The 26,078-nt window shown below is 40.6% G+C and overlaps 1 protein-coding gene across 3 annotated transcripts in view; it reads right to left on the bottom strand.

The window, feature by feature from the left end:
• The window catches only part of NLN (neurolysin), a 67,884-nt gene that overhangs the window by 30,116 nt on the left and 11,690 nt on the right, over positions 1–26,078 (bottom strand). For all 3 annotated transcript variants that reach the window (XM_077816297.1, XM_077816299.1, XM_077816296.1), the window contains exons 2-5: positions 16,155–16,411; positions 13,224–13,372; positions 10,022–10,129; positions 8,437–8,539 (exon numbers count right to left, since the gene is read on the bottom strand). In XM_077816297.1, the coding sequence (XP_077672423.1) occupies positions 8,437–8,539; positions 10,022–10,129; positions 13,224–13,372; positions 16,155–16,411 (617 nt within the window). The remainder of the gene's footprint in view (positions 1–8,436; positions 8,540–10,021; positions 10,130–13,223; positions 13,373–16,154; positions 16,412–26,078) is intronic.

Genomic DNA, 26,078 nt, shown 5'->3' with positions numbered 1-26,078 from the left:
TCTGTGTGTCTGATAATTCTGTTCATTACTATGGTTTCAATCAGTTTGCTTGGAATTGAAGTTAGGTTTACCAGCCTGTAATAGCCAGGATTGCCTCTGGAGCCTTCTTAAAAAGAAAAAAAATCGATGTTACATTAATTATCCTCCAGTCATCTGGTACAGAGACTGATTTAAGTGATAGGTTACATGCCATAATTAGTAGAACTGCAATTTCATATTTAAGTTCCTTCAGAACTCTTAGGTGAATACCATCTGGTCCTAGTGACTTATTACTGTTTATATTATCAGTTTATTCCAAAACCTCCTCCGCTGACACCTAAATCTGAAATAGGTCCTCAGATTTGTCACCTAAAAAGAATGGCTCATGTGTGGGAATCTCCCTCACATTCTCTGCAGTGAAGACAAATAAAAAGAATTCATTTAGCTTCTCTGAAATGGCCCTGTCTTCTTGGGTGCCCTGTTAGCACCTTGATCATTCAGTGGCCACAGTCACTGTCAGGCTTCTTGCTTCTGATGTACTTAAAAAAAGTTTTGCTGTTAGTTTTTGTGTCTTTTGCTAGTTATTCTTCAAATTCTTTTTTGGCATGTGTCATAAAAATAAAGGGACGGGTAACCACCTGTCTGTATACAGTGCTATAAAATCCCTCCTGGCCAGAGGCAAAACCTTTTCACCTGTAAAGCGTTAAGAAGCTAAGATAACCTCGCTGGCACCTGACCAAAATGACCAATGAGGAGACAAGATATTTTCAAATCTGGAGGGCTGGGGCGGGGGGAACAAAGGGTCTGTCTGTCTGTGTAATGCTTTTGCCGGGGACAGATGAGGAATGCAGGCTCAGAACTTCTGTTAGTTAGTAAGTAATCTAGCTAGAAATGCGTTAGATTTCCTTTTGTTTAATGGCTGGTAAAATATGCTGCGCTGGGTGGAATGTATATTCCTGTTTTTGTGTCTTTTTGTAACTTAAGATTTTGCCTAGAGGGATTCTTTATGTTTTGAATCTGATTACCCTGTAAGGTATTTACCATCCTGATTTTACAGAGGTGATTCTTTTACCTTTTCTTTCATTAAAATTCTTCTTTTAAGAACCTGATTGATTTTTCATTGTTCTTAAGATCTAAGGGTTTGCATCTGTGTTCACCTGTACAAATTGGTGAGGATTTTTAATCAAGCCTTCCCCAGGAAAGGGGGTGTAGAGCTTGGGGGGATATTTTGGGGGAAGAGGTCTCCAAGTGGTCTCTTTCCCTGTTCTTTGTTTAACACGCTTGGTGGTGGCAGCATAGGGTTCAAGGACAAGGCAAAGTTTGTACCTTGGGGAAGTCTTTAACCTAAGCTGTTAAGAATAAGCTTAGGGGGTCTTTCATGCAGGTCCCCACATCTGTACCCTAGAGTTCAGAGTGGGGAAGGAACCTTGACATGGTGGCAGAGCGGTGGGATCATTTTGAGATTTTTTTTTAGATCATTTTGAAATTTGAGATCATTTTGAACCAGAAGCACAGCAGGATTTTAAAAGGTTTTGTAAAAGAGGATTGTAGCTGTAAATTCTGTGTCTCTGCCTGGGGAACAGAGCAGCAGGCATACCAAAGGGATTTTTCTTTTTTGAGCTGGAGTTTTCTCTACCTAAAGGCAGGGTAGTTAACCTCCTGCAGGGAAATTCAAAAGTTTTTCACAGACCTGAAGAGGTTGTTTTTAGTAAGCTAAGAGCAGCTAGAGAGTTTTCTGTCTATTTGCCTGGAGACACAGGTGTTAGTTTTTTTTTTTTTTTAAAGGATTTTTCTGTAGGCTGAGAATCGCTATCAGAGAACATAGGTATCATGTTACAGCACAGCAAAATTTTACAAGCCAGGTTTTTTGGTTTTGTTTTGTGGTTTTCTAACTCTCAGGTGTAAAGTTAGTTAAAAACAGAGAGGCTAGGATAACTGAAACCAAAGCAGAACACAAACTGGAGTTAACCAGACTGCAGGCAGCAAAAGAGGCAGAAAAAGCTCAAGAGACTGCCCACCAGACAGCTATGGAGGCAGAAAAAGCCCAAAGGCTGCCCACAGGAAAGCTATGGAGGCAAGGGAAAAAGAACTGGAGGAGAAGGAAAAAGAGAGGAAGCATGCACTGGCGATCGAGAAGGCAAAGGCTCAGCAGAATATACCAGATAACCCTAACAATCCTTACCCAACAATCCACAAATGGGAGCAACTACGTCCACAGTATGATGAATCCAGTGATACTGCTGAGTATTTTCTCACCTTTGAGAGACTGTGCACACTCCATAAAATTCCTGAAGCTCACAAGATGACCACATTGGTCGCAAAATTGACTGGAAGGGCTCTGGACATATTCAATAAGATGCCTATTGATGAGGCTTCTAACTATAATATATTCAAGGATTTGGTTTTAAAGCAATTTCAAGTTACACCTGAAACTTACGGTTTAAAATTTAGAGCCTTTAAGAGAGGGCCTGGACTAAGTAATGTGGCTTATATAAACCAGATGGGTCAAAGGAAGGGGTGTAACTAGCTTTGAAGGAATGTGTGATTTGATGACTCAGGAGCAATTTCTGAATATGTCCAAGGAGGATATAAAACAGTGTTTATGGGATAAGAAAATGGACTCAGCAGAAAGTCTTGCTTCTTACGCTGATCAATATGAGCAGTCCCAGAGCGCCAGAGAGTCGGGGCAAACCGGAATAAAACTGGTGGAGGGAGGAGAGAGAAACAACCCTGGTCGCAGCTAGAGCGGATACCAGAAGGGCCAACCTCAGATCACAGCCTACTACCGGGGGCAGCCCAAGGCCCCAGCTACACCCCAAGGAACACTCCAGACACCTTATCGTCCCGCCTCACCGTTCCCCAGCCACCCACCTTGCCCCAGTGACCCGTCAGTTGGACGATGTTTTAAATGTAACGAGCTGGGGCATGTAAAGTCCAACTGCCCCAAGAACCCCAACAGATTACAGTTCATTGCACCCAAATCACACCAGAGGTCCTCAGGCCCAGATACCTCCCAGATACCCTCAGAGTGGAGGGAAACTGTGAGTGTGGGCGGGAAGAAAAGGTCACCGCGTGGAGGGACACCAAAGCACAAGTGTTGGCTATCCATGCTTCCTTAGTGGACCCCAATTTAATCAACCCAGAGGTCCAAGTGACAATTCAACCCTTCAGGTCAAACTCTTTTGACTTGCCTACAGCCAAGTTGCCGGTCCAGTACAAGGGCTGGTCAGAAACGCGGACTTTTGCAGTCTATAATGATTACCCCATCCCCATGCTGTTGGGGGAAGACTTGGCCAATCATGTGAAGCTAGCCAAGAGGGTGGGAATGGTCACCGCAGCCAGGCTAAGCAAGCTGTTACACCTACCTCTGTTCCAGAAACTTCTACCAGGACCTGGTCAGAGGTGATGGAACCGGACCCCATGCCAACGTCTGCAACAGCAGTAGTGGATCCAGTCACAGAGACCCAGACAGAGCCAGTCTCAGAACCAGAACCGGCGGAACAACCAGCATCAGACCCACTGCCAGCACTGCATCCAGTACTTGCAACCCCAACACCAGAGGGCCCCACTGAATCTGCACCAGCAGATAATCCTGCACAAGAGGCTCAGCTGGAGCCTGAATCCCAATATAGTGCGCCAGTGGAGAGCAGTTCACAGCCAATGGAAACAGCCCCATCACCTGCATCGCTTCCAGAGGGATCAAGCCTAGGTCCACAATCCAATGAGGAACTGATGTCTCCAGCATCAAGGGAACAGTTCCAGACCGAACAGGAAGCAGATGAAAGCCTCCAGAGAGCTTGGACGGCGGCACGGAGCAACCCACCGCCTCTCAGCTCTTCTAATCGATCCAGAGAATTAAAGGTTTGTCAGTTTACAGACCAGGGAGATGACGCTGAGTGGCCTGAAGGTGTCTACTACGAAGGGAAAAGTGCTGGTGGCGCGGAAGAGGTGAACCTCTCCATGACCCTTGGGCGTATGCAGCGACAGGAGATCAAGGAGCTATGCACTAGCTACGTGCTGATGTTCTCAGCCACTCCAGGACTGACTGAACGGGGATACCACTCCATTGAGCAGGTAATGCTCACCCAATTAGAGCCCAACCTTACCAGGTGTCTCCTCAAGCTAAAACTGCTATAGAACGGGAGATCCAGGATATGCTACAGATGGGTGTAATCCGCCCCTCCCACAGTGCATGGGCATGTCCAGTGGTTCTAGTTCCCAAACCAGATGGGGAGATATGTTTCTGCGTGGACTACCGTAAGCTAAACGCTGTAACTCACCCAGGCAACTATCCAATGCCACGCACAGATGAACTATTAGAGAAACTGGGATGGACCCAGTTCATCTCTACCTTGGACTTAACTAAGGGGTACTGGCAGGTACTGCTAGATGAATCCGCCAAGGACAGGTCAGCCTTCACCACACGTCGGGCTGTATGAATTTAACGTATTCCCTTTCGGGCTGCGGAATGCACCCGCCACCTTCCAAAGACTTGTAGATGGTCTCCTAGCAGGACTGGGAGAATATGCAGACGCCTACCTTGATGATGTGGCCATATTTTCAGATTTCTAGGCAGAACACCTGGAACATATACAAAAAGTCTTCGAGCTGTGACGGGGCAAGGCCAGATGGCTATAGAAAAGTAGTGAGAGATAGATATATTAGCTCCAGGCTAAACAAATTCCTGGTACCAGGATAAGTGAAATGGCAGCTGCTCCAGGTCAATTAAGACACCTGGGGCCAATTAAGAACTTTCCAGAAGGCAGGGAGAACGCTAGGTTGATCGGGACACCTGAAGCCAATCAGGGGCTGGCTGAAACTAGTTAAAAGTCTTCCAGTCAGTCAGGTGGGCGTGCATGTCAGGAGCTGTGGGAGGAAGTTGCGCTGTTGCAGAGACTGAGTAGTACACACCGTATCAGGCACAAGGAAGGAGGCCCTGAGGTAAGGGTGAAGTGGAGCTTGAGGAAGTGAGGGCTGTTGTAGGGGAAGTAGTCCAGGGAATTGTACATGTCATGTTTCTAAAAGGTCAGCTCCCATAGTTGAGATTATTGGGGTCCCTGGGCTGGAGCCCAGAGTAGAGGGTGGGCTCGGGCTCCCCACACCTTTGCCCCCTGATTAATCACTGAGACTGGGAGACAACAGAGACTGTCCAAGGAAGGATAACTTCTCCTCACCTCCCTTGCTGGCTTATGATGAAAATGGCTCAGTAGACTGTGACCCTTGTCTCTAGAGAGAGAAGGGTTACATGGAGGGTCACAGTGAGCCTCTGAGGCTAGCGATATCCACCAGGAAACGCGGGACGCACGGAGGCGAGGACAGAGCTTTGTCACAGAGTGCATAAGGGAGGCAGGAGTAACTGTTCAGGCTAAGAAGTGTCAAATAGGCCTCAACAGAGTGACTTACCTTGGACACCAGGGAGTCAAGGAACTATCAACCCCCTACAGGCCAAAGTGGATGCTATCCAAAAGTGGCCTGTCCCAAAGTCAAAGAAACAGGCCCAATCCTTCTTCGGCTTGGCTGGATATTACAGGCGATTTGTACCACAATACAGCCAAATCGCCGCCCCACTGACAGACCTAACCAAAAAGAAACAGCCAAATGCAGTTCAGTGGACTGAAAAGTGTCAGAAGGCCTTTAACCAGCTTAAAGCGATACTCATGTCTGACCCTGTACTAAAGGCCCCAGACTTTGACAAACCATTCCTAGTAACCACAGATGCATCCGAGAGTGCTGTGGGAGCAGTCTTAATGCAGGAAGGACCGAATCAGGAGTTCCATCCTGTCGTGTTTCTCAGCAAGAAGCTGTCTGAGAGGGAAAGCCACTGGTCAATCAGTGAAAAGGAATGTTACGTCATTGTCTACACTCTGGAAAAGCTACGCCCATACGTTTGGGGACGGCGCTTCCACCTGCAAACCAACCATGCTGCGCTACAGTGGCTTCATACCGCCAAGGGAAAAAACAAAAAACTTGTTCGGTGGAGTTTAGCTCTCCAAGATTTTGATTTCAACATACAACACATCTCAGGAGCTTCTAACGAAGTGTCTGATGCACTCTCCCGTGAAAGTTTCCCAGAATCATCTGGTTAAAATCATCCTTGAGATGTGGAAAATATTGTTAGTCTTTATACAGCTGGTAGTATATTTAGAGGTGCATGTGTCTTATTAACTCTGTTTTCTCCTAGAGCTCCAGGAAGAAATCACAGCCAGTGTTTTCACCCTATTTGTGATTTGGGGGGCGTGTCATAAAAATAAAGGGACGGGTAACCACCTGTCTGTATACAGTGCTATAAAATCCCTCCTGGCCAGAGGCAAAACCTTTTCACCTGTAAAGCGTTAAGAAGCTAAAATAACCTCGCTGGCACCTGACCAAAATGACCAATGAGGAGACAAGATATTTTCAAATCTGGAGGGGGGGGGGAGACAAAGGATCTGTCTGTCTGCGTAATGCTTTTGCCGGGGACAGATGAGGAATGCAGGCTCAGAACTTCTGTTAGTTAGTAAGTAATCTAGCTAGAAATGAGTTAGATTTCCTTTTGTTTAATGGCTGGTAAAATAAGCTGCGCTGGGTGGAATGTATATTCCTGTTTTTGTGTCTTTTTGTAATTTAAGGTTTTGCCTAGAGGGATTCTCTATGTTTTGAATCTGATTACCCTGTAAGGTATTTACCATCCTGATTTTACAGAGGTGATTCTTTTACCTTTTCTTTCATTAAAATTCTTCTTTTAAGAACCTGATTGATTTTTCATTGTTCTTAAGATCCAAGGGTTTGCATCTGTGTTCACCTGTACAAATTGGTGAGGATTTTTATCAAGCTTTCCCCAGGAAAGGGGGTGTACGGCTTGGGGGGATATTTTGGGGGAAGAGGTCTCCAAGTGAGCTCTTTCCCTGTTCTTTATTTAACAAGCTTGGTGGTGGCAACATAGGGTTCAAGGACAAGGCAAAGTTTGTACCTTGGGGAAGTTTTTAACCTAAGCTGTTAAGAATAAGCTTAGGGGGTCTTTCATGCAGGTCCCCACATCTGTACCCTAGAGTTCAGAGTGGGGAAGAAACCTTGACAGCCTGCCTAATTATACTTCACTTGCAAGAGTTTATGCTCCTTTCTATTTTCCTTAGTACAGTTTGACTTTCAATTTTTAAAGGATGCCTTTAACATACACTTACATTGTGCTGTTTAGAAACACTGGCATTTTTCTGCTCCTCCTACTGTTTTGTTTTGTTTTTATTTGGGATATACCTTTCGTTTGACCCCCATTATGCTGGTTTTAACTAGTTTCCATACAGCTTGTCAGTATTCCACTCTTATTTGTGTTCCTTTCAATTTCTATGTAAGTAGCTTCCTCATTTTTGTGAAGTTCACCTTTTTGAAGGGAAATGCTACTGTGGGGGGCTTCTTTGGTATTTTTTCCCCCACATAAATTTAATTATAGTTGGGTCGCTATTATTGAGTGGTTCAGCAGCATCCACATCTTGGACCAGATTCTGTGCCCCACTTTGGACTATATCAAAAATTGCCTCTCCCCTTATGGGTTCCAGGACTTTATGGGTTCCAGGTCATTAATGGTGCCTAGAAATTTTATCTCTGCATCCCATCCTGAGGTAACATGTATTGAATCAATATGGTGATGCTTGAAATCCCCCTTCATTATTCATTTTTGTAGCCCCTCTAATCTCCTAGACCATTTCACAATCACCTTCATCATCCTGGTCAGGTGGTTGGTAGTATATTCCTACTGCTATCCTCTTGTTATTCAAGCATGGAATTTTATCATAGAGATTTTATGGTATTTGATTCATTTATGATTTTTACTTTATGTACCTCTCAGCTTTCCTCCAGATCTTAATTTAAAAACTCCTCTACGAAATACAGCCCTAAATGTTACGGTTAATTGTTAATTTACTTTTTTTAATCAAATCAAATAATATTAAAATTATGAACACCTCACTTATGAGAAGCAGAAATATGTTTAACAAGATAATCCCATTTAAAAACAGATGATAGTTTTAAAAATCTCTAATTTTATTAAACTCATAAAATACATTTGACAGAGTGATCACCAAATCCTTTACAGAGAATCATATGGTAAACTGAAAATGAAGGCTTTAAAGGAATATTTAAATCAGGGAAGTAGCTTAACTTCCTGAACAGCAGAAAAGTGTTTTAGATAGATGGAACACTACAAATGGAGTGTGATGCCCAATGGTGGAGATGTGAGGGGAAAGGCAAAGATGGGAAGAGTCCTGAGAGATTAGGTGGCACAAGTCCATGAAGAATTTTTAATTACACAAAGGCAATCCTGAGTTGGATTTGGAGAAGGATAGGAAACCAGTACAAGCTGTAACAGTGTTACAATTTCATTTCCTAGATACTGTATGACAATTGAACCCTATCTAAGAACTGCACAAAAAAGATTCCTGAAATTTAACTGCAGTTCTAAAGAAAGAGAAATACAGTACTCACGAAGTTCATCCTTAGAAAACATGAGAAATGTGTTTTCCTCATTGAGGTTTTTGTTGAAGTCTATACACAGCTCACTCGATTTTTTCTTCATGGTCTTTATTTCCTAATTGAATATAAATTAAACTGACCATCAAAAACCAAAATTGTAACTACCCATTGCTGCCCTACATGTAAAAATAATTTAACTTTCTCTAAGATTTTCTTTTACCTCAAACATGTTAGAAGTATATTTTCTTAACTCACAAGGGATTTATCATAGAAATCAGTGGTTCTCAATCTTTTTTCATTTGCAGACCCCTAAAAAGTTTTGAATGGAGGTGTGACCCCCTTTGGAAATTTCTAATGGAGGTGTGGACCCTTTGGAAATATATTGTCTGTATATATAGCTGAATTCTGTTCAGTCAGTTTTCAGTCTACGTCTTTTGTGGATCCCTTAGACATAGTCCACGGGACCCCCAGGGATTCAAGGATCATAGGTTGAGAACCATTGATGTCAATAATGCGCTAAAGTAGTTTTATGTATTAACACTTAGTTCCTCTCTCTCCCTCTCTCTCAAAATAAAAGTCTAAATTTAATTTTAAATAAAATTTTCTGTTGTATTTCAGTGGGAATTGCTGTCCTAAAGATAACTGGTAGATGGCTCTAAAAGGAGCAGACACAACAAAGGTGTGTCAACAAGCTGCTGAAAAGTTAAAGAGCTCCTAGATTAGTTTGGGACCTTTAAATATATGGCAGAAAGAAAAGAACATCTATGAAAGATAACAGCATTCCAAAATCTTTTCTTAAACACAAGAAATTGGATGAGCAAAATATTTTTGACATATCAGGCTGACTTCTGGGGTGTTCTGGCTCCTTACTGCCAAATTTACATACATAAAGTTTGTATACATTGTGATTCATTTGTTTCTGCTGCTGGTTAGATTTTAACAATAGTCAAGATTTTACTTCACTCTGAGCCACCAACAGTCTCCTTACATATAGTTTCTAATGATCTTCTAGAGGCATCAGGAACCTTAACATAATATAAATATGCATAACCAAGATTTAAGCTCCTGTCGATTGAAGGATTTGCATTGGGAGCAATTATTGGGGAAAGGCAGAGGGCCACTTCAGGTTCACAAGCCTGTGCTGTTAAATAGTGAGACAAGGTGGGTGAAGTAATATCTTTTATTTGACTACTTCTGTTGGTGAAAGAGACAAGCTTTCAAGCTTCCAGAGAGCTCTTCAATTTTTGGGTGCTCAATTTTGGATGTCCTACAGATGCCGCATTTTTAGGGAATGCTGCCTTCCACTTTCTGATAATCAGGCTCCTTTTAAGTTGTCTCAAGTTAGTTACTCAAAAATTCAGGAATTCAAAATCATTACCCACTTTCAAAAATCTTGGGCTTATTTTAAAATCTTTTATTTTGTATTTCTTTGTCTTGTACAAATTATCATCATTACAGTCTGTAAGAGTAAGGATGGCCTCAAAGCAGCACTTAACTGAGACCTGAGTATATAAGCAAAAATATACACTTAAGAAATTCTTCACAGCAGTGAAACCATACTTTCTTCATATTATAAATATAGGAAATCCATACTCACATTCTGTACTTCTTTGGGAAGATGGAGTCCATTCCTTTTCCCCATTTTAACTGACTTCTCTAAGTATCGCTTAGCTTCAGGCTTCAGATGTCCAAGATCACATGTTTGCTGAAATTATATTAAATGGAAGATGATGAGAAGAAAAAACAGGAGTATTCCAATGTGTAAAGGGATACAGTTCTCTTACTACAATTAAAATGAATGACAAAAGTTACAGAATTCCATATTGAATTTGTTAGGCCCCATGTGGGATTTTTTTCTTAACTCACTTTCACTCTATCAACCACCTCTTAAAACACACTTTTAAACTGAAATATCACTATGGCTGCCTTGAAGATGTCTAATGCCCCATCCTGCAAACACTTGTGCACATGCCTAATTTCATGGACATGAATAATCCCTTTCACTTTAAGTAGTCTAGTCATGTGTTTAAAAATAAGCAATGGTGTAAGGCTTTACAGCAATCATGGACTTAATGTGTTATGGTGTGAATTTTAAACTTCTCATTATTAATGATACTTCACCTCACCCAATGTTTCTCTGATGTACAAGTTTTGTGACAGAGGTTCTAAGTTTGAGTACTTTACCGTACATGATTATTCTGAGTTTTTCAGAATTAAGGATAATTGCTTTTTAAATGTCCCTTTGCTGATATTTACATAATATAATTTTTAATTTCATTTTTGAACCACCATAATAGTCCATGCATTATGTGAACAAGTCTTTAAGGAGAACTAAAAAAAGGAGACTGTGGAATATTGGAAACGAGGGTAGTAGCAACTGTTTAAACCATGCTGAGTTTTCTAAGGATGTGTGGGTGGGGAAGTTTGATAACATTCTTCAGCATGCCCATGTGCAGTTATTAGGAATGACTAGGCTTAATGTTATCGCTTCATCAGACACATTAATATTAAAAATCTATTATAAACACCTATATTCAAGGGTTTAAATCACTGGAGTAAAAATTTCCTGTAGAAGGAGAGCTGCAGTATACATCTACCACATAAGCCTAGGATGGAATTTTTCCTTAATATTTGGAAAAAGCTTTTGTATTTGATTAGACATAAAAAAAACCCCTCATTTTAAAAAACCATTGGTGGAGGAGGATGTATAAGAATGATTTAGGAAGTAACATAAGCATGGTAAATAACTTTAGCAGACTCAGGCCTGCATTTTAAGGGGTAAAAATGGGCCTGGGGTCAGAGAGATCTAGGAGATCCTCGATGTTATGTTTGAACATCCAACTTTTCATGGGATACTACCATAATAAATAATGTACGAGTCTGAGGGGCCCTGTTTCCACTGTACTGTTAACCTGGCCCTAAACAGGCTCATGATGTTTAAATTAAGAATCCATGCTTTAGCCCTGAAAATTCCATGGAAACCCTAACTTGACAGAAATACTACATTGAAATAAACGAGGCTGGCTTATTAAAATGGCTACTATGTTTTCAATGGTTTTAATTCAGTCTCTCCTCTTCTGTTAGAAACTCTACTTGGAAAAGTCATTCTCCAGGTGCAGCTGAGGCAACAACTTACAAGAGCAGAGAAGTCATGCATCATAATCTAGAAGTGGCAAGATTCAGCCTGGCCTTGGTGGAAGCAAATTACACAGCCTAATGTCCTCCACCAAAAATGATCTTCTCCCAGACACTGTGAATTTTAGGAGTATTCAGATCTGAGATCTTAGCCCAGGTCACATATCAGTGTTAAATAGATGATTAAGAAATATCTGCATATTGTTGTACTGTTTAAATGAAGGGGGGAAACCCTCAAACTAATTTAAAGGATTAACAAAAAGAAATTAGAAACACTATAGTATTCTGAAATAGATGTAAATGCCGAATATCGTCACAAGGGGAAATTAAATAGAAAGAATACCAAGGTGAATATGAAAGAATTCTGTTGACCAACAGTAATTATTGTAGATATTTATATTTGGTTTTCACAAGTGACTGCTAGAAATGCCTATAAATATGAAAAAATATTATTTGTATTACAGCAGAGCCCACAAGGTGCACATACACATAACACACATAACGTACATAACATAAAATCACATAAAACAGTAAACACATATCAAACTTCTTTAATTCAGCGTATGAGATATGTAAAAAAGTGAAAGATAATAAGAAACACTAGCTGCCAATACACACAAAAATGAACAAAATAGTCTATAGTGGGGCTGTAAAATATCAGGAGCTTCTCACATAAACAATGTGGAAATAACCAAATAAGGGAAAGCAAATAGTGGAAAACATTCTTGGAAAGCATGGCAATAAAAGATAATGGGGGAAATTATAAAATGCTCTGTTCAGATCTCACTGCAAATATCAAGATTTCCAGTTCATATTACAAAAAGCAAGGTTTTTACAATACAGCACAATACACAATACAGCACAGAAACGACTCCAGCAGCCAGTGGTTCCAGTGTTTTATCAGCTATGTGGAACAACAGTAAGCACAATTGTTTAATAGACACAAATTTCACATTTGGAGGAGGGACAGATGAAAATGTTACAATTATTCATACTAAATTATTTGCTTAAATATTTTAAAATTACCCATCTGAAGAATGATAAACAAATACTACTTCATACATTTGGGGGAGTAAGAAAAGTGAGGCCACCACAGTAAATTTTAATTATTCTTGGTTTAGTTTGAATTACACAGTTAATAATATATACTTAATTAAAGCGTAACACTTATGATGGTGCTTACTTGGAGGATGAGGCAGTCTATGAAAACACTTTAAAAGGGGCTAGTAGACAGTAGTAAACCAAGTATTTTGTTTGCATCAGCATTATTGACTTCTAGAATAATTTAAACAACAAAAAAATGTAGTCATTCCTAATTCCAATGAAGTAAGAAACAGTGAACGAGTGTGTGCACAAGCTTATCTGGCAGCCAAATATCGACGTGAGAGACTGCACCTTTTTCCCAAGGTTTCTACTTGGTAAAGGTTTTCTTTAAGTAAAATCCTTAGGTTTTTGAAGCAAGAGAATTTAAATGAGGCCCCTCATGTAACACATACACTACAGGTCTATTCAGTGGATAGTGGATTTAACAGTGATTGAGATTAATGAAGTGATAGGGATACTGAAAAACACAGCATGTACTATTTATTGGGAAAAAAATTTCACTGGTGGCACCTTACATATTCCTCTACCGGTTATTTTTAGTTATCTTCATTGTCATTTACCTGCAAATAAACAATCCTCTGAAACACATCTTCTCTCATGCTCATCTCCACATCAAAATAAGAAAGTCTTTTGTCAGCTTCTGTGCTTGCTGAGCGTACATCTTTGTTGGATGAGACATGCTGCGGGAAATCCAGCATGCTTCTCTCCACTGTTAAAATAAAAATACATTTTAAAACACTTACAATGCAGTCAGTCCATGTTAATTTTTTTCAAGATGAGGAACTTCCTAGGAATAGACAAGTTATTTAATAAATCGTTGTTTTTAGTTTTTACACAAGCTTTCAGAAATAAACTTATATAAACAGATACCTGAAGCAACCACTGATTAGGATTTACAGATAATGAATGAATCACGGATTATGTAAAAAATGAACCAATACAATTATATACACAGCAGCAACAGATGCATTTCAACAAATGCATATTTCACTGATGGTGTATATTATAAAAGCCCAACTGCCCTTGCAAATGTCCCCACTTTAATCATTCCACAAGGTCAATTTTGAGTTAGTAAAAGTTTAATACAGATATATTTAAAGCACTGGAGTAATTGTATGCTTTGAAATGAGATGAATCTTTTAAAAGTACAGAAAGTAGGTATTTTTAAATAAATTATTTTTAATGGTTGTCACAGATTCTCTCTCTAGAATCTTGGAAATAGCAAGTTTTGAATCTTTACAATTCTCCCTCAAATTATTCAAAAATTGGCAGGAAAAAATACAGATATGACCAAGTCTGTTTATTACTAATAAAAGCAAGCAATAAGAAAACTGAGGGAGATGATGTGTGATTATTTTGGACTATCAGAGATCACAGGCTGAGTAACAATTTTGAATGGAAATGAAAATAAACTAAATTCTCAGCAATGCTGTCGTGCCCCTGTATTAATAACAAACATGAACATAGGTCCTATAATTAAAAAAGTAGTTGAAATGACTAGCTGGATTAATTAACTTGGACTTGATTAAACCTAGTTATAGTTTTCCCTTTTAAAAAAGTGCTAATGTCCTGCATGTTACGCTTTGTTCAAACATTTTACACAAAAGTGTAACAAATGCTTTTTGTCCTGAGAGACCGTTCATATTACTAGCAGATGAAGGTTCTAAAGATTAGTTGGTTACAGATTTTAAGATGCACCTAAAAAGCTTTGTGAAAAACTAAGACACAATACACAACCAAAGACTGTGGTATCTTGTCTGTCTCTCAAAATTATGGGATGCACATACACATGTGGTTTGCCCTCTCCTCCAGTCTGTAGGGCCTGAACTTTATTTGTTTTGCTGGTGTTATGGTAAGATGGTTCAAATGTAGTAGTGAGTTTTACATTTTGCTCTGAAGCTCCTGAGGTTTGTGGTCATCTGGGTCTTTTCTGAGAATGAGTTCCAGGTACATGGGCCAGTTACTGGGAAAGCTCTCTCCCCTGCTCATGTGAGTATAATGTTCAAGACTGACGGTTCCAAGGTTAATAGGCAGCAGAATTAAAACAAACAAAAGGAAGTATTTTTTCCACACAACGCACAGTCAACTGTGGAACTCCTTGCCAGAGGATGTTGTGAAGGTTAAGACTATAACAGGGTTCAAAAAAGAACTAGATAAGTTCATGAAGGATAGGTCCACCAATGGCTATTATCCAGTATGGACAGGCATAGTATCCCTAGCCTCTGTTTGCCAGAAGCTGGGAATGGGTGACGGGAGATGGATCACTTGATGATTACCTGTTCTGTTCATTCCCTCTGGGGCACCTGGCATTAGCTACTTTTGGAAGACAGGATACTGGGCTAGACGGACCTTTGGTCTGACCCACTATGGCCGTTCTTATGTTCTTAAGGTTCTAATGGAATGCTGCTGTTGTGAGAGGTCATTATCACATACCATGAGTGATCCCTCAGGAAAGTGAGACTAGTTCCATGTAGAGCTTTGAAGATTGGTAACCAAAGCTTAAATCTGAACTAGTATTCTGATAGGACCCAGGGAAGAGAGAAGAGCACTGGAGTGATATGTACTCTTCACAGCCTCTGCAGATGGGCAGATTGCTGCTGTGTTCTGAACCAAACAGTAGCTTTTTATTTTATTTATTTATTTACTTTTATTTTTAACTTAAGCCTGGTAGTTTTATTCCTACACACAGAGAGCCACAATAATTCAGGCTGGAGGTCATGAATGCATGGATCACTGATCATCACTGTGGCTAAATCTGAACCTGACAGGAGGCTGTTTGGATTAAGATTGTTCAAGACAGTCTCCTTGCCAGCTATAATAGGAAAAGGGTATAATAACCATAGTCATGATTATGTGGTGCACAGAATCTGTGAAGTGTCAAGAGAAGGGTAAGATTGCAGACTTAACACAGAGCAGATGCCCTCACTGGAGGAAGATGTTAGGACATGAGTTCTCTGAAATGCTTCCCTCCCCCGACTAGCATCACATTAGTCACGTGATTTGACTTCAGATACTGGTCTCAAACAGGCCCTCAAATGGCTGAAGGAAAGTGCTTTTTATATAAGATGTGAAAGTAATTGTAAAGCTGGATTTCATATGTATACTGCAGACATTTTAGTCCATGCTGTTGCACAGTGCCACCAAGTGGCTCCATGCAGTCACTGACAAGAATAGGATGGGTCACTCAGATTTCACAGGTGAGGACTTTGAAAGTGGAGGAGTATATGCCCATCATGACTCTCTCAATGTAGTCTGAGAGAAATGAGTGAAGTAATACCAGCATAGTCTTGCTAACCCTTGCCATGTCTTTAATGACCAGGTCAAAAATGAATATGAATGGATATCACTTTTGAGATTTCTACTTTCTCTAGCCATGAAGGGCACAGATCAGACTCACAGGTGGTAACTGCTTTTGCTGCATTGCTTCCCGAACTCTGCTGTGTGGATAGGACGAATTCAGAAAAGGAAGGTATTAGATTCCACATACTCACTTGTATACTCCACTTCTATGTCGGCCAGAGCCTGCATAGTGTTCTCATATGTTACTTTTTCAAAATTAAGCATTCCAACATTGTCATACACTTGCTTTGTTTTCATGATCAGATCATCTGTCCTTGTTCTGATTTGCTCTGGTGACAGGTCCCATTTCAAAAAATTTCGGTCTGATGCTGCATATGAAGAGGCCTGGAGATGGGTAGTAATTTCTGTTCCTAATGTCATTCTCAGTAAAAGACTTGGACCACCAGCTCTGAAATTTTAAAAATGAATTTTGGAGATTAAGAATCTAAATTGAAGCAAAAAGTCTATTGTGTATTATTTAAAAAAAACATTACTTTTTTATATTAAACAGTATTTTTAGAAACAAGAACATATTCCTTTTTAGGTCTAGCCTTTCCTCTTCAGGACCCTAAACAGTTGTACTTTTAATTAAATAAATCTGTATTTTAAAATAATTCAGATGTCTGCCCTTCCCCCCCTCCCCCCCCCGCACTAGATTGAGGGAGTGCTATCTAATATGTATGCAAAAACAGAGATAAAACCTTTTGGTTCAGCAAAAATAGACAAAACAGTTTTTCTTAGAGGATTGAGTTGTTATTCAAAACACCAGTTACTGAAACTCCATGGAAACAGACAATAGTGTTTTGTATTTTGAGACAAGGAAAAGAGAATATACAGTGAAAGCTAGGTTATGAAGGCTAGTAGTTACATGCAACATAAACAAAATGGCAAAAACATAGAAGTGTAAATTAAAATGGATAATTTTATACTTGCATTGAATGTCTGCTGTGTTCCAGGCCATGAGAGCAAATTATCTCATAGCCTCCTGCTTCAAAATGTACTCTTTTAACTGTTGCAGATCTTATATGAGTATTTCATATGGTTTTGCTCTGTGCCTGGAAAAGGCATGAAGGTTTCTCATATCTATAAATAACCTTTGGGTTCAGTTAATAACTCTAATTAAAGTACTCACCTGTATTACAGACTTGGTTAGGCAGAAAAGTTTACAAGAGACCCCCTACAGTGCTGGGATGGACAGCTGCCTTTTCACTAACCATTACGACAATGCACACACAAAGCTATGATTCAGCCATTTTTCAGGGGTTTAATGGCAGAGGGGGCAATTTCAGAATTTCAGTGGGAGGTGTTTTTTCTGAGTTTCTGTTGAATCACCAAAATATAGGAAGAAATAAAATGTCACCCCTAAAATTTAGTTATTGACCTTCCTTTGCTCCCAATCGTACCCAGGAATCTGTGTCTTTTTCTCCTTTCATTGCATGTACACATTTATGACCTGCGGAATAGCCTACCAAATTGGGACTCAGGAGACCTGGGTTCTATTCCCACCTCTGCAACTGGCCAATTGGGTGACCTTGGGACAATCACTTTACCTCTTTCAGTTTCCATATCTGTAAAATGGGATAATGACACTGATCTCCTTTGTTAAGCACTTTGAGATCAACCAATGACAAGTGCTATAAAGAGCAAATGATTATCATTATTGCCATACCCCACAATTTCTTCCATGCTCTTCCTTTCCTTTTGTTTTCTGTGCATCTATTTGCTTTTCCATGCTTTGTTTTGGTCCATGCCCCATTCTTGAATCTACTCACTCACTTATCACTATTTTTGAGCACTCATCCCATTCTCCCTGCACCACTGCACCCACACACATCAAAGCCCCGTACCACAGCAACCCTCCCTCTAGTTCAGTGGTCCTCAAACTGTGGCTTGCTGGGGTTGTGGCAATCCCTACTGTATGGAGGACGCCACTTTGCTCTGTACAGCGTGACCACGCATGCACTATATTTTGCTCTTCAAAATCTTGCTTTCCTTTAGCTGCTCTGTCAATTCTTTCCCCCATATCTCTTCCCCTTCTTTGACCCTCCTGTTTTTGTCTCATCTCTCTCCTTCCATGTTAATCTTTTTTTTCACCCAGAGCACCTCCAGGACAGTGGGGAATCACACCTACATACATCCCAGCTGCATCAGAAGTAGAAGAGTGAAACTAACTAGGAGCTGAGTGAGTCTCATCAGTTTAATTAAGCAGCTGCTTCCAGCTCCATTGGGAGAGGTGCTGTTTTGTGAACACAGATTTGATCATACTCTGTAGGATTCTTTACAGGGGTAATCTGAAAATTCACAGCAGTGTATTAATAGGAAAACTCAGAATCCTCATGTCCAACTTAAACCCAGAGTTAATATCTATCTATAAATACATAAATATGGACATATATTTTGCATAACCTTACATTAGTATCTAACAGATAGTGAGAATGAAGTATGCCTGGTAAAGCAAGCACTAAGCCATAAGTATGGAAGAACCAGAGACAAGGATTTGCAAGAGGCGATATTCTGGAGCAGAGAACCAAAGCCAAAGTTTGAGGGGGAACTGACCTTGGGAGTGAAAAAATTTAGCTGGACCAGACAAATTGTAGAGACAAGATGGATGAGGTAATATACTTTATTGTACCAACTTCTGTGTGTGAGAGAGGCAAGTTATTGAGCTTACATAGAGCTCTACTGAAAAAGAGCTGACCTGAAGAAGAGTTCTGTGTAAGCTCAAAAGCTTGCCTCCCTCACCTACAGAAGTTGGTCCAATAAAAGATACTATTTCACCCACCTTGTTTCTATCATATCCTGGAACCAACACAGCTACAACATTGCATACAGACAAACTGTGACCAAGTCAAACAATGAGATGCAGATTTACTGGAAACAAAAGAGCCAAAAGAGAAACCCATTCTGTTCTACCACAATGTTGACCCTGTGCACACAATCACAAGTTGAGCAGAAGTAGCAGAAAGAGATAACTGAGAGCAACTCAAAGCCAGTTTGCTCTTGAGAAGCAAGATTTGCCTGACACAGAAGACTAGCTTAGTAGGACTAACCCACATCTTCAGGTAATTGTGATTACAAAGCAACTAGGAGATTTAAAACCTTTGCATTTACTAAGCTGATTGTTCTATGGCATGGCTTTGTAATTAAAATATTTTTTAACTCCTGCTAATGAAGTCAAATAAATTATGGTACGAAGGAAGACCGTATGTGTTGATATGTTAATTGCACAAGCTAATACCCAGATATAATTAAAGTTTTTTTTAAAATGTGCAAGTGTAAAGTGGTCACTATTACAAGGTGACATTTACTAACAGATACCAATTCATGGTAAATGTTGATTATTTAATAACAATCACGACAGCTGTGCTAATAGCTATTTGGGGAGTATCAAAACCAGTTTGGTACATATATAAATGCTCATAAAATTTAGCATAATAATGTAGTGTGTAGGTGGCCCGGATGAAAAATGGTGACTATGCAAGCAGTTTGAAAAGGGCATGGGTGAAAGGCCTCCATTTTAAGGTTACACCTTTGTAGCTGAAAGATTCTACAACTAGACTAAGTCAGTTATTTTGTACAGATATAAATAAGGAACATCATTCTTACCCAAATGTAGTAATGGAAGACTATTTTTTCTAGTGAACATGATTTATTCATCACAGCTCAAACAAGAGACTAGGGACTGCACAGCTACAGACTAGGGACTGAATGGCTAGGCAGCAGTTGCACAGCTACAGACTAGGGACTGAATGGCTAGGCAGCAGTTCTGCGGAAAAGGACCTAGGGGAGACAGTGGACGAGAAGCTGGATATGAGTCAGCAGTGTGTTCTTGATGCCAAGAAGGCCAATGGCATTTTGGGATGTATAAGTAGGGGCATAGCGAGCAGATCGAGGGACGTGATCGTCCCCCTCTATTCGACATTGGTGAGGCCTCATCTGGAGTACTGTCCAGTTTTGGGCCCCACACTACAAGAAGGATGTGGATAAATTGGAGAGAGTCCAGCGAAGGGCAACAAAAATGATTAGGGGTCTGGAACACATGACTTATGAGGAGAGGCTGACGGAACTGGGATTGTTTAGTCTGCAGAAGAGAAGAATGAGGGGGGATTTGATAGCTGCTTTCAACTACCTGAGAGGTGGTTCCAGAGAGGATGGTTCTAGACTATTCTCAGTGGTAGAAGAGGACAGGACAAGGAGTAATGGTCTCAAGTTGCAGTGGGGGAGGTTTAGGTTGGATATTAGGAAAAACTTTTTCACTAGGAGGGTGGTGAAACACTGGAATGCGTTACCTAGGGAGGTGGTAGAATCTCCTTCCTTAGAAGTTTTTAAGGTCAGGCTTGACAAAGCCCTGGCTGGGATGATTTAATTGGGGATTGGTCCTGCTTTGAGCAGGGGGTTGGACTAGATGACCTCCTGAGGTCCCTTCCAATCCTGATATTCTATGATTCTATGCAGTTTATTTTTCCTCTACCAGCACATAGAGATGTGGACAATCAGAGTTGTGATAATGCCCATATGTTAGAGACTTGCTGACTCTGACATATGGATAAAGAAGAGCTGGCTCAAGCTGAATGTAGGAAAGACCAAAGTGATGAGAACCAGAAGAGGAAAACAGTTCTACGGGCAGCTTATCATCACCAGCTTTCTCTCAGCTGAAGGCATTTGTCCACTCATAGTCAAGAGAGTGGATCAGCCATAGGTCCTACTGTAGTCATTACTGACCCTGAAAAAAGAAAAGGAGTACTTGTGGCACCTTAGAGACTAACCAATTTATTTGAGCATAAGCTTTCGTGAGCTACAGCTCCTAATACGGCTGTTACTCTGATTACTGACCCTGAACACTTAGATAGCAACAGTCCTTCTTCCACCTCTGGCTAGCAAGATAATTTTGTTTATTCCTCTCTGACAATAACTTACATCAAAGGTTGAGGCATTAGTCATTTCTACACTACAAGAAGGATGTGGATAAATTGGAGAGAGTCCAGCGGAGGGCAACAAAAATTATTAGGGGTCTGGAACACATGAGTTATGAGGAGAGGCTGAGGGAACTGGGATTGTTTAGTCTGCGGAAGAGAAGAATGAGGGGGGATTTGATAGCTGCTTTCAACTACCTGAGAGGTAGTTCCAGAGAGGATGGTTCTAGACTATTCTCAGTGGTGGAAGAGGACAGGACAAGGAGTAATGGTCTCAAGTTGCAGTGGGGGAGGTTTAGGTTGGATATTAGGAAAAACTTTTTCACTAGGAGGGTGGTGAAACACTGGAATGCGTTGCCTAGGGAGGTGGTGGAATCTCCTTCCTTAGAAGTTTTTAAGGTCAGGCTTGAAAAAGCCCTGGCTGGGATGATTTAATTGGGGATGGGTCCTGCTTTTGAGCAGGGGGTTGGACTAGATGACCTCCTGAGGTCCCTTCCAACCCTGATATTCTATGATTCTATGATTTCTGTGCTGGACCACTGAAACTCTTTCTATACGAGTCTAGATAAGAAGGTAGCAGCCCATCCTGAAAATGACAAACAAAAGAGTACAGTACTGTACACTGGTGCTCTGCCATCTACACTGACTCCCCTTTCCAACACTAGCGGGTCCATTTCAAGGTTGTAAATTAACCTACAAATCCCTTACAGGATAAAAAGCTGTAATCTCAAGGACCATCTCTCTTTCTGGGCCCTGCTACAGCCACTAGAATCACCTGCACATTGTGACTAAAAGAGTCCAGATATAGAGTAGAAGGAGCTGGAGGTGCATCTTCTTAACAGCAAGCTCAAGGCTCTAGAAAACCCATGCAAAGAAAATAAGGAAGAGTGCAAATTCCACCTTCTTAAGGTCACAGAGAAAGAATTCTCTCTATACCAAGCGTTTTCCAAATAAATGAAGCAGAAGAGAAGAAAAACCAAGCAACATGCACAAAGGTAAGAGCTGACAACTAAACAAAGACCACCATGTGAAATTAACATCTCCAGATGGAACTTACTCAGATGGAGCTTTCTGTAGTCCACATACAATGCTGAGATACTATGGAGTTAAGCACTTTAGAAATGCACACAGATAAAATATGTATCAGCTATGTCACTGAGCAAATATATTTTTCAAGAATAACCACTGAAATAGTAACTAAAACAGCAATTAGTGATAAATTCTGAATTAATCACTGGGCAAGAGGTTTAAATGGCTATAGAATTACTTGGATCTCCCCTCGAGGGCTTGAATGCTGGATCCAGAAGACTGACAAGCACTACTTTTAATTTCCAGGGTGGAACTGGTGACCTAACTCTCTCATTACATTAGACAGCAGCTTTGAGTAATAAAAAAATAAAATCTGTAGCCTAGCACTAATTATTATAACGGCCAGCAAGTGGATGTTTACATCTGTTGGAGACAGAAAACAAATGAGAAATGCTAAATAGCAACCATCTGGTATTGGAGTAGTAACGACTCTGATTGCTCCAACCTCCAGCTGATGGTATAGAACATGGGTGGCCAACCTGTGGTTCCGGAGCCACATGCTGCTCTTTGGAAGTTAATATGTGGCTCCTTGTATAGGCATAGGGCTGGAGTTACAGGCGCCAACTTTCCAATGTGCCGGGAGGTGCTCACTGCTCAACCTCTGGCTCTGCCACAGGCCCTGCCCCTACTCCATCCCTTCCCGCCCCTCCCCCTAACCTGCCATGCCTTCCCCCCCCCCCCCAGCCTCCTGAACCCCATGAAACAGCTGATTGGGAGGTGCAGGGAGGGAGGGGGAGTAGGGTGACTAGATGTCCCGATTTTATAGGGACAGTCCCAGTTTTGGGGTCTTTTTCTTATACAGACTCCTATTATCCCCCACCCCGTCCCGATTTTTCACACTTGCTGTCTGATCATCCTGAGGGGGAGGCGCTGATTGGTGGGGCTGCTGACGTATTACAGTGGCTCTTTGGTAAATTCTGGCTCCTTCTCAGGCTGGCCACCCCAGTATAGAAAGTAACCATTTGTATGGGCTGGTAGAGAGGACAATGTTCCAGAAAGGTTTGAACTGATCAGTGTATCTTTCTAACAACATGGGACACTGATTTCTTTAAGTTTCTTGACAAAGAACTATAATATAACTTCTAGTGACACAGCCACTAAAGGCTGTACCTCAATGAACTATTTAAACACATTTTGTAACTGCCCTTCCTGAGGTCTCTCTCAGTCAACCAGAGAATATGTTATGTCATCTTAGATCACAGTGAGTATATGTAAAGTAAAATGTAAATAAAAAATGCACTATGGGTGAAATCCTGGCCCCACTGAAGTCAATGGGGGCTTTTCCAAATGCCCAGGATTTCGTCTCAGGTGTCTACATAAAATTGTAAATAAATATGAATTCTCAAATACTCCAGTGCCCTAATTATAAAATAAAGCCATATGGCACAAAGAATCAATGGGCTGCAGGTAACTGATATATATTTCACATATACACATATACAATGCTGAGACGAAAACCCTGGTTCCTCAGCTCCAAAAATGAATGTTTTTGCCATCTGAGATAAAGGAGGTCATCTTTAGCTGTTAGCAGTGATAGTTCCCTGATGCGCTTTGTGGGCCCTTTAACATACACATAAAACCAGTTAATTGGAGTTGTTAAAATGACCAGGTAAAAAAGTAAATAAAATAATTTAAACTAGATTTTTGTGTGTTTAGAGTTAAGGATGACAGAATTGTACAAATAATATATAAATTACAGAGGTGACACAGAGGTGATCTTCTAAATATGTCTAATTTCTTTCTAGAAAGTTAACAGTTTATGAAAGAGAGACAAAACAACATGAGAATGAATGTAAAACTATTTTCAGAGTAGCAGCCATGTTAGTCTGTATTCTACAGCCAAGCTCTACGATACAACCGCATTGGCTCCAAGCCCTCAGACAGAGACAAACACCTGCAAGATCTCTCTCAAGCATTCTTACAACTACAACACCCACCTGCTGAAGTGAAGAAACAGATTGACAGAGCCAGAAGAGTACCCAGAAGTCACCTACTACAGGACCGACCCAACAAAGAAAGTAACAGAATGCCACTAGCCATCACCTTCAGCCCCCAACTAAAACCTCTCCAACGCATTGTCAAGGATCTACAACCTATCCTGAAGGACGACCCATCACTCTCACAGATCTTGGGAGACAGGCCAGTCCTTGCTTACAGACAGCCCCGCAACCTGAAGCAAATACTCACCAGCAACCACACACCACACAACAGAACCACTAACCCAGGAACCTATCCTTGCAACAAAGCCCGTTGCCAACTGTGTCCCCATATCTATTCAGGGGACACCATCATAGGGCCGAATCACATCAGCCACACTATCAGAGGCTTGTTCACCTGCACATCTACCAATGTGATACATGCCATCATGTGCCAGCAATGCCCCTCTGCCATGTACATTGGCCAAACTGGGCAGTCTCTACGTAAAGGAATAAATGGACACAAATCAGATGTCAAGAATTATAACATTCAAAAACCAGTCGGAGAACACTTCAATCTCTTTGATCACTCAATTACAGACCTAAAAGTGGCAATTCTTCAACAAAAAAACTTCAAAAACAGACTCCAACGAGAGACTACTGAATTGGAATTAATTTGCAAACTGGATACAATTAACTTAGGCTTGAATAGAGACTGGGAGTGGATGGGTCATTACACAAAGTAAAAAGAAAAGGAGTACTTGTGGCACCTTAGAGACTAACCAATTTATTTGAGCATGAGCTTTCGTGAGCTACAGCTCACTTCATCGGATGCATACCGTGGAAACTGCAGCAGACTTTATATATACACAGAGAATATGAAACAATACCTCCTCCCACCCCACTGTCCTGCTGGTAATAGCTTATCTAAAGTGATCATCAGGTAAGCTATTACCAGCAGGACAGTGGGGTGGGAGGAGGTATTGTTTCATATTCTCTGTGTATATATAAAGTCTGCTGCAGTTTCCACGGTATGCATCCGATGAAGTGAGCTGTAGCTCACGAAAGCTCATGCTCAAATAAATTGGTTAGTCTCTAAGGTGCCACAAGTACTCCTTTTCTTTTTGAGAATACAGACTAACACGGCTGTTACTCTGAAACCTGTCATTACACAAAGTAAAACTATTTCCCCTTGTTTATTCCCTCCCATCCTCCACTGTTCCTCAGACGTTCTTGTCAACTGCTGGAAATGACCTACCTTGATTATCACTACAAAAGGTTTTCCCTTAGCCAAGCCCTCTCCTGCTGGTAATAGCTCATCCTAAGTGATCACTCTCCTTACAGTGTGTATGGTAACACCCATTGTTTCATGTTCTCTATGTATATAAATCTCCCAACTGTATTTTCCACTGAATGCATCTGATGAAGTGAGCTGTAGCTCACAAAAGCTTATGCTCAAATAAATTGGTTAGTCTCTAAGGTGCCACAAGTACTCCTTTTCTTTTTGTAAAACTGTTGTGGAACCAAAGATAGACCATGTGTTGACATCAGAATTTTATAAAATCTTTACCCTCTTGAGGGCCTAAAACTCTTGGGAAATTACAGTTTTATTTCCAAACACAAAGGCTTGCCTGACAAGCCATTTTAAAAGCTTTAAGGAAAAAGAAAACATAAAATTTGGCCAGAAGTGAAGTGAAGATATAAAAGACTTATTAACTATCCGAATCGTATATTCCATAACAACTATTCAGTAACTGCAGAGTGATTCTGAGTGAGCAACATATGTGAATGAACCTCGGACATAAATCCTAAGATGACACCATGAAAGAACCAGACAAAATTAAATATAAAATAGTGTCAAAAAAGAAATCCGTGGATATTTTTGAACAATTAGGGAAAAGACAACAAGAAATGAAATACTGAAATCTTCCTCACACCTCTGCATAAAGGGACCAAAGCTTTCAAGATGCTAAGCACCGCTTCATCTCCCATTGACTTCACGGTGCCTTTGTTTTGTTAACAGTATTAAAGTAACTTTTGACTAATTTGGCCTTTTTCATTATAGAACATTCTCAGAGGACAGGCTTCCTGGATAAAATACCACTGCTAGCTTTATTATTTTCAATAAGGCCTTCTTTCATCTGCAGCCAAATAAAAG

Source organism: Eretmochelys imbricata, chromosome 5, assembly GCF_965152235.1.
Source record: "Eretmochelys imbricata isolate rEreImb1 chromosome 5, rEreImb1.hap1, whole genome shotgun sequence".
Taxonomy (NCBI): domain Eukaryota; kingdom Metazoa; phylum Chordata; order Testudines; family Cheloniidae; genus Eretmochelys; species Eretmochelys imbricata.
The sequence above is the reverse complement of the archived record's forward strand: the minus strand, read 5'-3'. Positions and strand labels throughout refer to the sequence as shown.